General features: G+C 40.4%; 1 protein-coding gene across 1 annotated transcript in view; it reads left to right on the top strand.

Moving 5' to 3' along the window:
• Positions 1 to 12,502, top strand: part of VPS53 (VPS53 subunit of GARP complex) — a 136,204-nt gene that overhangs the window by 113,183 nt on the left and 10,519 nt on the right. The window contains exon 19 of the mRNA XM_046675849.1: positions 1,637 to 1,706. Coding sequence (XP_046531805.1) covers positions 1,637 to 1,706 — 70 coding nt within the window. The remainder of the gene's footprint in view (positions 1 to 1,636; positions 1,707 to 12,502) is intronic.

The raw sequence follows: 12,502 nt of genomic DNA, 5'->3' as shown, positions 1-12,502 counted from the left end.
CAATTAGGAAACAATTGAAAGAACTTAAGTGGGGCCACCCTGTGGCCAGTGGACACGAACATGGCACTGCTCACAAAGCCATGCTGAGGCGGCGTACAGCTAGAATATTCAACTATGTACTGGGGGCTTTGGAGAGAAGAAGAAGAAAAAAGATTGGCAGTGGATGTTAGCTCAGGTGCCAATCTTTAAAAAAAAAAGAGCTTAAGTGAGAAAGGTAAGGGCAGCAGCAATGAGGGGCAGTGGGGATGGTCAAGAGGGGTGGATATAGGAGTTCTGGGGAAGACCTGGGAACTGACTGGATATTGGAGTTGAAGGCAAGGGAGCAGTCTTGGGTAACTCCTGCTTTCTGACTTGGGTGACTGGGGAGATGAGATGCAGTCTGCTGAGCCTGGATTCCAGGCTGGAGCTGAGTCTCGAATATGCTGGAGTTGAGGTACTAGTGCCATTGCAGTGAGATGTCCAGTACGTCATTGGATATTACAGCGAGCACAAGTGCACAGGAAAAGATGTAGAGAGATCGAAGAGGATGGAGCTCACAAGCCTGAGAGCAGCATTTGAAGAGTGAGGAGAGGAAGGTGCTAGCCAGCCTCTATCTCCACCCCAAATCCTGCTTTCTTGCTGTCATTCCTGCCTTGGTCACAGGCCCTGTGTTCTCCTGGTCAGTCCGTCTGGATCTAGCCTCGATTATAGGCATTTCTAGTTCCCACACCTTCTGTTCTGCACAGGTACAACTCAACTTTCCCTACTTGGGTCTCTGCAGTTTTTTCTAAAAAGCCCTCCTAATCTATTAAAATTACATTCCCTCTTTCCCCAATCCAGCATCATCAGTCCACCTGGCCCAGGTGGCTCTTCAGTCTTCAGTCAATTTTTTGGAGGGCATGTATTTTGTTCCTTGATCGGAACAAAGTTGATCATATAGTCACTCCCTTAGCAATTATTTCCTGGTTTTGCATTTAGGACCCCATAACTTCCTTATGTATATTCCACTATCTTACCTGTTAGATGTTTTCAGCTACTAGTAATAGAACGCCTAACTTGAACTGACTTGCACAGAAGATGAATTTTTTATTTCGTGTAACCAGAAGTCCAAAGGTAGGACAGATCCAAAGATAGTTGTTGCAGAGGTTCGGCAGTGTCATTAAGGACCCAGGTTCTTTACTCTATCCTGCTCTCCTTGGGGCTGGCTTCGTTCTTGGAATGGTGGTAAAATGGCAGCTCTAGACATTATATCCGAACACAGGAACGTCCAAAGGAAGAAGAGAGAGTCTTACCCCAGCCGTGAGATGAAGGCCTTCCCTCCAGTCTGATTGGGCCGGCTTAGATCACGTCCCCACCTCAGGACCAACAACAGTCACCAAGGGAATACCATGCTCTGACTGGCTGAAGCGAATTAGAATTCACCTCTGTAGTTTAGGGAGGATCAGCTTTTCCCCCACCATCCCAAGGCCACGGACACCTAAGTAAAACCAGGGCTTTGGTTGGAAAGAAAAAGAAGGCAATGGATGCTGGTAGGCCACATCATGTCTGCTTTGATGCTCAGTTTTCTTACGGAAGGAAGTAGGGCCTTAAAAAAAGTTTCTGCGGTTTTTTCCAAAGAGAGAATAAGCCTAATTTGTCACTTCTTTTTTATCCACAGCTCCTTCATTCCCAAGTTCATCACCCACCTCTTTAAGTGCAAGCCGATTAGCATGGTCGGAGCGGAGCAGGTGAGGTGAAATTGGTGTTGGGCTTCTTCTCTATGGCTTTTGTCAGGGATAAAACACATATCTTTCTGGTACACATCTACTCTGGAGAAATGAAGTTACTGATTTCCCCTGTGTGGGGACAGAATGATGACCTGACAGCTTAATTCATTGCTCCATTTAATCAAAACGTTTTTGTTGAGCACCTGCTAAGTACCCAGGCTTTGCTTTTGGTGCAGAGTATACAGAAAAGATCTCTCCTTCACGATGCTTACATTCTAGTAAGAAGAGACGGATAATGTACAAGTTAACAAATAAGTCAGAAGATAATTTTAAGTATGCTAACGGGTAGAAAACTAGGTTCTGTGAAAGAATGTCTTAGGGGCTTGCAGGGAGTACGGTTTTAGACTGGACAGTCAGAGAAAGCTCCTCTGAGACCTGGGCTGGACAAGGACTAGGAGAAGAGTGTCCAGGCAGAGGGAGCAGCAGAGGCTCTATTTTGGATCCCAGGGTGGCTGGGGCAGAGACCACTTAAGAGTAGGAAGCAAAGAAAGGCTTATCTCTTTGGTACTGAGAAACTTAGTTCACCTCACCCAAGAAGCCTTCCTTGATTAACTCCATTCTTTTCCCTGGAATTCTGTGCTTTGAGACATTTCTTCATAGACTGTATCACCTCCACACTGATGCGTTGAGTTTTATGCCACAGCAAAGTCGCCTCTTTTCAGCTGCCACCTATTCAGACCATCTGAAATTTGAGCAGCTTGAGTTTGGAGAACAATTTAAGCTACTTTAAAAAAAAAACAGTAATATTCAGCTCCCACTTCTTTAAAAACACCTACTTAGATGCAAACTCTTCATATACTGATCATAAATTATTCTCATCTAGTCATTAAAATAAATCCTCTCTCGACCTCTAGCAATACTTATCCTATTTGAGTTACTTTTTATATTTGAAAGAACTCAAACTACATTTTTAAATAAGAAGATTATATAACTCAAGATATTTCCATAAAGCCTGCTCCTTCACCAAATTAGTTGACTTGGTAGAGGCTTTACTCTCTCCTAGCTCAGTGATTTGCCTTCACACTGGGCCCTCGGCTGTGCTGGCCCCTCGGTTGTGCTGGCCCCAGTCCTGCCTCAGGAAGATGGCAAATTGGCACGTGCCCCAGTGCATCATGGATCTCTCATGACACATCAGAGCCAGAGAGGTAATACCTGTGAATATGAGGAATCTCTTGAATCTCATAACTGTGGTGTGTTTTCTTACTCTGTAAATGAGTGGCCTTCCTAGGTTATGAGAAGGCAGTGTGGTATGAGCATTACGCTTGTGGGCTCCAGAATCACAGAGTTCTGAAGCTGAATCCTATTTCTGCAACATAGCAACTGTTTGTCCTTAGGCAAGTTACTTAACCTCCCAGCACTTTAGTTTCCTCGTCTATAAAATGGGCGTAATCATAGTACTGCCTCCCAGGGTAGTCGTGAAGACTAACAAGGTAACGCAGATGAAGTGCTTGACACAGTGTCTCGCGTATGGTAAGCCCTCAACAAATGCCAGCTCTTTCTAATTTAAGCTTCTTCAGACCAGGGACATGACTTTGTTTCTGCTTTCAGTGCGCATCTCCCTGCCGATGCTTTCCACAGCTGTCTGGCTGACCAGCTTTAGCCAAATTAAAAGTATTGTGTCGAAAAACTTCCTGGGAGGTTGCGTGGATTCAGACACTGACCAACTGTGACCAACTGTAGCGTTTCAGTGTTTGGAAATTCCTGACTCTTGCATGTCCTAAGCATAGAACTAACTCTCTCTATTGGAAACAGCAGCCTAATGCCCCAACGAGTTGTTTCTAGTTTCATTAGCACATGTTGACTGGGAATTCATTCGGTTCACCTCGCTGTTGTGTGTAATCAGAGAAAATGTGGAGTGATTCGAATCTGTGTATCTGACACAAGCTTTAGAGTTCTCAGTTACTGGGTTTCTGTCTGCAGACTTGATGAAGCCACTGGAACACAAAGTGGACTCATTGGGAACATGTGTCCATGAGTTTGCAGCTTTGCCCAGTCCGTGCTCACTGATTTTGTGGCTAATAACCATGATATTTTCATACCATCACATAAATCCAATATCATATCTATTTTCCTCAGATTTTTTGTTCTTTAAAAGAATGTTAAAATAATCAGCTCAGGTTCAAAGCCCATATCTCATAAAAATATCATTTTGGCCAGGATTTTCTTCTGCTTTGAGATGTGGATGAGAAAACCATCTGTGAAACTGGAGTTTTACTGTGTCAGACCGCAGGCAGATATGAGTGGGTGAGAGGAGAGCGGGGATCTCAGCAGGCCCAGCCTGGGGGAGGGCGTGGGTGCCAACTACAGGGCAATGTGGCCCTGGAAGGATTCCCATGTAAAGGTCAGGTTTAGCTGGCTCCATGCTTGCCCCCGTCCTTGCTTTCTGGGCTTAGAAACCCAAGCAGTCATGGAGCTGGAGGCGTGATGACTCAGGCAACAGAACCATAGGAATCAAGATGTTAACAGAGAGATGTTCATAGACTGAAACAGATTCTGCCTCAAGTCGTGCAGCAGCTGTAATCCAAGTTTTCACAAAAGCTGTGGAACTCAAAGCTTAGATTTAGCCTAATCTCAGCTGCCTCTGCTTTGCCACAAAGGTACTAGATCCTAAATTTAGATTATACTCTAATACTTATACTGAAAACAGGAAAGGAAACATTTTCCTGCTCTTTATTCTCTCCCTGATTACTATATAAAGTGAGTTATTTATCTTTGGGCCCCAGAGTCCTCTTGAGCAATTGCAAGGGCACATGGAACTGAACCATACCGATATTTGTAATGTTTCTTGCTAGTTGGTGATTTTCAGAAAATCTTGTGGGATTTTCAGTGTCGTTCATTAGTCTTATGACCACAGTGTCTACAACTGAGCACACAGTAGAAATGGAGCCCATTTGCGTAAACCTACCGTAAAGGAAGCGGCACAATATGGTGTAAGGAAGAGGACCCTGAGACTTGGGGTCCAGTCGCCCCTCTGCTGTTAATGGTCCCCGTGATGGGGAGCAGTTGCTTCCCTGCTCCAGGCTTGGTTTCCTCACGTTTAAATAAGAGCACTGAGTCCGACGCTCACATGCCCCTTGCGGATCGTTGTAGTATGGAGTCTAAAATATTTTGAGCAATATATTTCATGTCTAGGAAGTTCTTTTCTTTTTTTGGTTTTATCTTTATATACTGTATTGACCTTTTTTATTGTGGCTAAACATACATCGTAACATAGAATTTGCCATTTTAACCATTTTGAAGTGCACAGTTCAGTCGTGGTAAGTCCATTCACATTGTTGTGCAGCCCTCCACCGGCCACCTCCAGACCTTTTTCATCTTCCCAATCTGAAACTCTATTCCCATTAAACACTAACTCCCCATTCTGTTCTCCTCACTGCTCCTGGCAGCCACCATTCTATTTTCTGTCACTGTGAAGGTAACTATTCTGGTACCTCAAATAATGGAATCATACAATATCTGTCCTTTTGTGTCTGGCTTATTTCACTTAGCATGTCTTCAGGGTTCATCCGTGTTATAGCATGTTTCAGAATTTCCTTCCTTTCTAAGGCTGAATAATATTCTGTCATTTTATATGCCATATTTTAACCATATTGACTTTTAAATTCACATAATTCAAAACCATCTGGAAAAAAATCTTTAAAACAAATTTTAGATTATTTTTTTCTAAGCCCAAACACCAAGGAAAGGGAACAAGAGAAAGAGGTAGTGTTTACATCCTGGCAGTTGGCAAAATGAGAAAGTAGGATGGTTATTCTCAGGCACAGTTCTGCTCGGTAAATCTCCTAAATGTAGCAGGGTATTTTTAAAAGCACTCCTTTAGGAAAAAAAAGTGGATTAATAAAATTTAATACCTATAAATGATAGATTGAAAAAAAATGTAGACGAAGAATAGAAGGGAAATTGTTGAATCTCATAAAGAGTATATACAAAAGCTTATGAGAGAGTATGGATTACACAGGTAACTCTCTGTCAGAATTGTACAATTAAGAATTATACATTTCAATGTTTGTAAATTTTACCTCAAAAAAACTGAGTGAGGGCTAGGGAGTGGTTACAGGAGGGCTTCTCGGCCTCTGCACTGCTGCCATTTTGGGCCTGAGAATGTTTTGTTGTGGGGCTGTCCTGTGCATATAGGATATTCAGCAGCATCCTTACCACTACCCAGTAGTTGCCAGTAACACCCTCCCAATTTTGACAACCTAAATTGTCTCAAGACATTGCCAGATATCCAAGTGAGGGGGGTGGGGGATGGAGCAAATCACCCCCAGTTGAGAGTCACTGGAGTAGAGGCATAGATGAAGTGAGATGAGAATAACCGAATGTCATTGGAGTAAAGGCATAGATGAAGTGAGATGAGAATAACCGAATGTCATTGGTTGTTGCAGCTGGGTGATGGGTGCATAAGGATTCATTATATTCTTTTGTTGACTTTATATATGTTTGAAATTCTCCAGAAGAACCAGATTTAAAAAGAAATAATAGTGGTCCACTCCCACGTATACCCACTCATGTATAATCCAAAATAAAATTTTATTTTGGGAATTGACACAAAACTCCCATGCTTCCTGAAATTAAACTAGCTTCCTTCTAGATTTTCTGATTGTAGAACTTATGCTCAGGAAAGCTAAACGTTCTCCTTCCTTTGTGTGCTTCCTTTGTGTCTCCTTCCGCTTGTGCTTCTGCCCAGATGGCAGAGCTTTCTCCCCTTTCCACAGCACTTTTCTCTTTCTCGAGATCTTTTGAATCTAGCCAACTACTCACTTTTCTCTGTCTCATTAAGCTCTGGCCCATCTTGATTTCTGTGAGACCACCCTCCCTCTGAGAGCTCGAAGCCTCTACTATCACTCAGTTGAAAGGGTCCTTCCTTTGTGCCACACAGAGTGAGACAGGCACAGCCACGCTCCAGAGGAGTCTGCAACCATCAGCAGGCTCATCAGGGACCTGGAGATGGGAGGACCGAGCAAGCCTGTGAAATAAATGAATCAGTTAATGACAAAAAATTACAGTAAACATCATGCTTAATGGTCAAATATAAAAAGGTTTTCTCTTGACATTAGGAATAAGAAAGGATGTCTGCTATTACCATTTCTGTCTCACATTGCCTTTGAAGTCCTAGCCAGAACAATAAGGCAAAACGTAAAATAAAAAAATTTTTAAGGAAATAAAAGCTTATACAGATTAGAAAAGATGAAACAAAACTGTCATTTTTCACAGAGAACATAAGTGTGAATGACAAGATCCAAAAGAATCTACAGATAACTATTAGAATATAAATTTAGCAGGGTTGCTAGATATAAAGTCAATATTAAAATTACTTTTAATATTTTTATATACCAGCAACAAACAATATAAAATGAAAAATTTTAAATAAAACCATATACAATAGCATCAGGACACATTAAATACCTAGGAATAAATCTATTGAAAAATGTGTTTCTTCTACACATAAAATGTGTAAGACCTTAAAGAGATCTTAAAGAAGATCTTTAAATGGAAGGATAGCTCGTGTTCATAAGTTAAAAAGATTGCATATTAAAAAGATATCAATTCTTCCAAAATTTATCTATAGATACAATAAAATTCCAGGAGGGGTGGGTGTGGATGTAAATTGATAAGCTGATTGTAAAAGTCAGATGGAAATGAAAAAGACCAAGAATAGCTAAAATAATCTCAGAGAAAAGGAACAGAGTTAGAGGACTCAAACCTCAGGATACCAAGACTTATTTTAATGCTGTATTATTAAGGCTGTGTGGTGCTGGCCCCAGGGACAAATAGGCCCACAGAACAGAATCAAGTTTAGAAAGAGACCCACACATATATTGACACTTGATTTATGACAAAAGTGGCCCTGTAATTCAGTTGGGAAAGGATGGTCTTCTCAATAAATAGTTCTGGGTAATTGGATATCCATGTGGGAGAAAATTAATCTTGACCTTTACTGTACACCAGAGACAAAAATCAGTCCCAGTGAGGATGTGGTGAAATTGGAACCCTCATACACTGCTGGTGGGAATGTAAAATGGTGCAGCCGTTTGGGAAACAGTTTGGCAGTTTCTCAAAAAGTTAAACATAAATTATGTTACCATATGAGCCAGCCATTCCACTCCTAGATATATACTTAAAGAACGGAAAAAGTATGTTCACACAAAAACTTGTGCACAAATATTCATAGAAGCATTATTCCTAATAGCCGGAAAGTAGAAGCAACTGAAATGCCCATCAATTGATACATGGATAAACAAAATGTGGTATAATCTTACAAGGGGCAATTATTCAGCCATAAATAGGAATGAAGTACTTACTCACACTACAACATGGATGAACCTTGAAAACATTATGCTGAGTGAAAGAAGCAAGATACATCCATTTATATGAAATGTCCAGAAGAGACAAGTCCGTAAGACAGACAGTAGATCAATAGTTGGCAAGGGCTAGGGGAGAGGAGGGAAGGGGATGTGACTGCTAATGGGCATGGGGTTTCTTTGAGAGGTGATGAGATGCTCTGGAACTAGATAGTGGTGATGGTTGCACAACCTTGTGAATATACTAAAAAGACATTGAATTGTACACTTTAAAAGGGTGAATTTTGTGGTATATGAATTATATCTCAGTTAATTTAAAAAAATTAATTCCAGGTGGATCATAGCTCTAAAAGTGAAAGATAGACAATAAAGCTTCTGGAAGTTAACATAAAAAAATACCTTTATGGGGGCTGGCCCCGTGGCCGAGTGGTTAAGTTCGCGCGCTCCACTGCAGGCGGCCCAGTGTTTCGTTAGTTCGAATCCTGGGCGCGGACATGGCACTGCTCATCAGACCACGTTGAGGCAGCATCCCACATGCCACAACTAGAAGAACGCACAACGAAGAATACACAACTATGTACCGGGGGGCTTTAGGGAGAAAAAGGAAAAAATAAAATCTTTAAAAAAAAAAAAAATACCTTTATGACCTTGGGTTAGACAAAAATTCCGTAACAAAGCATTAAAAGTACTAGTCGTAAAAGAAAAGATTATTTGGAGTACCTAAAATTAAGAACTTCTTTTCATAGAAAGACAAGCCACAGAACCGGAGACGATATTTGCAATACATATAGCTAACGAAGTACTCATCTTCTAAAAATATATTTTAAAAACATATCACTTATATGTGGAATCTAAAAAAAAATTTCATAGAAACAGAGAGTAGAATGGTAGTTTCTGGGGGAAGGGAGAAATGGGGAGATGCAGGTCAAAGGGTGTACACTTTCAGTTATAAGATGAAAAAGTTCTGAGGAGCTAACCTACAGCATGGTGACTATAGTTCATAAAGTGGTGTTATATACTTGAAATTTGCTGAGAGTGGATCTTAAGCATTCTCACCACACACACAGAAAGAGTTTAATTATCTTGATCTTGGTAATCATTCCACAATATATATGTATATAATATCATCACGTTGTACACCTTAAATAAATACAATTAAATCTGACAATTATTCTTCAATAAAGTTGAAAAAATTACTTAAAAAAAAATCTCCAACAAATCAATTAGAAAAAAATGATCAACCAATAGAAAAATGGCAAAAAACTTGAATAGGCACTTCAAAAAGAGGATCTCTAAAAAACCAACAAGTATATTAATCATCCAGGGAAGGGTAAATTAAAATTTCAATGATATCAGAACGGCTAAAATTAAGAAGACCAACAATACCAAGTGTCGATGAAGATGTGAAACAAGGACAACTTTCATGCATTGCTGACGGGGATGGAAGTTGGCACAACCAAATTGGAAAAGCGTTCGGCAGTGTCTACTAAAGCGAAGTATCTGCCTGCCCCACGATCCAGGCGTTCTACAGTCAAGCAGATTCCACCCCAGAGAAATGAGGGCGTGTGACCCCCCAAAAGACATGTACAAGAATGTTTATGGCAGGTTAATGACCAGTACACTAATCCTCAGTGATGGAGGACAGAAGAGTGTCACCTTTGTTGGGAAGGAAGGGAGAGCATTGACTGGAAGAGAACATGAGGGAGCCCTCTGGGATGCTAACGATGTCCTGTATCTTGAATTAGGCGGTAGGGTGTATACATATGTAAAAGTTTATCAAGCTACTTACTTGGTCTTTGTGTACTTTACTATATGAAAGTTATACATAAATTATTTTAAAAAGAAAAGAAAAAGAGAAAGAGGGCATGTCCCCACCTTGGTCCATCCATTCCTCATATCTTGAACTGTCTCTTCTGTGCCACTTCATTGAAGAGCTTAGAGTATAGGTGGTTCTTTACCTTCTAAGAGTGTACCTTTATCATACCTACTCAAGGTTTTCATCACCAGTGATATCATGGTGTCCGCCTAAGAGTTGTAGGAAGCTTTCCAAGAAGTGAACCACTCAGAGCTTTCCATCGCTGGGTGATGACCTTTCTCGGGCATGGCATGCTGGCCAACCTTGCACGCCAGTAGCCCATCAACATGAGCCACACCACCCCAAGAAGTATCTCTGAGGCTCAAAGAGATTTGTCTGATGGCCACCTCTTACCCAATGCCTCATGCCTAAGGAGGTGCACTATAACTATTTTCAAAGATGAAAACCAGCAGATTTTCATGATAAATGGGGCCTTTCACCTTCACTTCCCACGGGCGGCTGCTAAGTCTGTCAGACTAGCTCCCGCCTTTTCTGACTGCATTGCTATTTGTAAAACCTGAGACCAAGGTTTCCATCTGTTCGGGTGTCTGGTGAGGACAGAATTTTATTGTGACTGGCCAGGGATTGAAAATGTCATGTCTCAAAATCCGAGAGACACTGGAGAATTATGTCTGGTCCATTCAAAACTCTTCCTGTCACTTAAGACTATACAATTATTTATGCATATAATATATCTCTGCAAAGTAGAAAAGTTTAGAAAAAGGAGGTATCCCTATATTTTAAAAAATATAATGCTTGATTTTCTTTCCTACCAACCAATAATGCTAAGACGTGGCTTTGATTTTGACAAGGCTCCAGAAGTTTGCTACATGGAAGATAAAGTTGAATCCTCACCAGGCTTCAAATAGCATACTAAAAAGAAGAAGAAGAAAGAAATATTTCCAGTTAATAAAAATATAGCAAATAGTGTCAAGAATACCCGCTTACCTCTCAGCTCAGTCACATTTTGTTGAGATCTTTTTTATATACAGTAAATCAGTGTGGTTATTGCTGAAGCCCCTGTGACCCCTGCCCTGCCATTCCCCTCCCTCCATGCCCTGAGGGAACCGCTGTTCTGGTTTTGGTTTTTGTCATTCCCATGTGTGTTTTGATACGTAACGTGTATATATTCACAAATGATATGTGATTTTGTTTTGCATATTTTTAAGCTTTATAGTTATACGTCCCGTAATCACGAGGATACTTTCTGAGAAATGTGTCATTAGGTGATTTTGTCATTGTGTGAACATCATAGAGTGTACGAAGTTAGACGGTCTAGCCTACTCTGCACTTAGGCTGTATGGTACTAATCTTATGGGACCACCGTCGTATATCCAGTCCGTCATTGACCAAAACAAGTGGCGCATGACTGTATCTAAACTATATATACATGTATATGTATATGTATATGTACTATACATATCATTTCCCCACTTTCTATTTCTGCCCAACATATTGACTTTTGATATTTATCCATGTTGATATTGTTTCAGTTCATTTGTTTTAACTTCAGTATCATATTTCATGGCATGAATGTGCCATCATTTGTTTATCCATTCTACTGTTGATGGACATTGAAGTTGTTTCCAGTCTTTTGCTTTTACAAGCAGTGGATGCAAGTAACATTTTTTCATGAGGGCAAGAATTTCTCTAAAGGATATAAGTATCTCTAAAAGATATAAGTATGAGTACTGTGTTATGGGTTGTGCTCATCTTCAAGTAAGAAAATATTACTGAATTTCCCCAAAAGTGCTTTAACTAATTCATACTCTCACCATAAGTATGAATTTCATTGTACCATATCCATACCAACGCTTGGTATTATCAGCCTTTTTACTTTTGCCTATTTGATGAGTATGAAATGGTATACAGTTGTGGTTTTAATTTGCATTTACTGGATTACTGATAAGGTTGAGGATCACTTCACATGCCTTGTGGGCACTTGAGTTTCCGCTTTTGTGAGTTTCCTGTTCAGATCTTTGCCCTGCTGTTATTGCTATTGGGATTGCTGGCCGCCTTCTTACTAATTTGTAGAAATCTTTCTGTGTTCTGAATATTATTCCTTTGCCACTATTGCAGATATCTTCTCCTGGTTTGTGTCTTTTTACTTTGTTTATGTATCTTTTGATATAGACTTATTTTCAGGTAGTAGATTTTTCAGTCTTTGCTGTGTTTCACATTCTTCTCTACCCATATGTAATAAAAATAATCTTCTTAAAGTTTTTCTTTTTATATCTAGGTTTTTAATCTACCTGGAATCTGGCATACTTCTTCTTTAGAGGCAGGTGCTGGTTCCCTCAGGAAGAGCAGTGGTCCTTTCCAGTGGGGCAGTGTTCTGGGAAGTCTTCTGATGGCAGGCTCTTTGTATGGACCTTGGGCAGTCTATGCTCATCTCTCCTCTGCATGCTTGAGTACCTTTCTCTTTGCCTTTTCAAAAAACAGATACTAGGAGAATAAGAATTTTCATCTCTGGAAACCTAGAAAGGTCCAAAATGCCCTAGCACTTTCCTGGTCTAGAGTTTAAGCCTTTGACTAGCCACATTACTTACTGCATGAAATTACTCTTTCCTTAGCGTAGCTTCCTCACCATTTTTTAAAGT

This window comes from Equus quagga, chromosome 11, assembly GCF_021613505.1.
Source record: "Equus quagga isolate Etosha38 chromosome 11, UCLA_HA_Equagga_1.0, whole genome shotgun sequence".
NCBI lineage: Eukaryota > Metazoa > Chordata > Mammalia > Perissodactyla > Equidae > Equus > Equus quagga.
The sequence above is the reverse complement of the archived record's forward strand: the minus strand, read 5'-3'. Positions and strand labels throughout refer to the sequence as shown.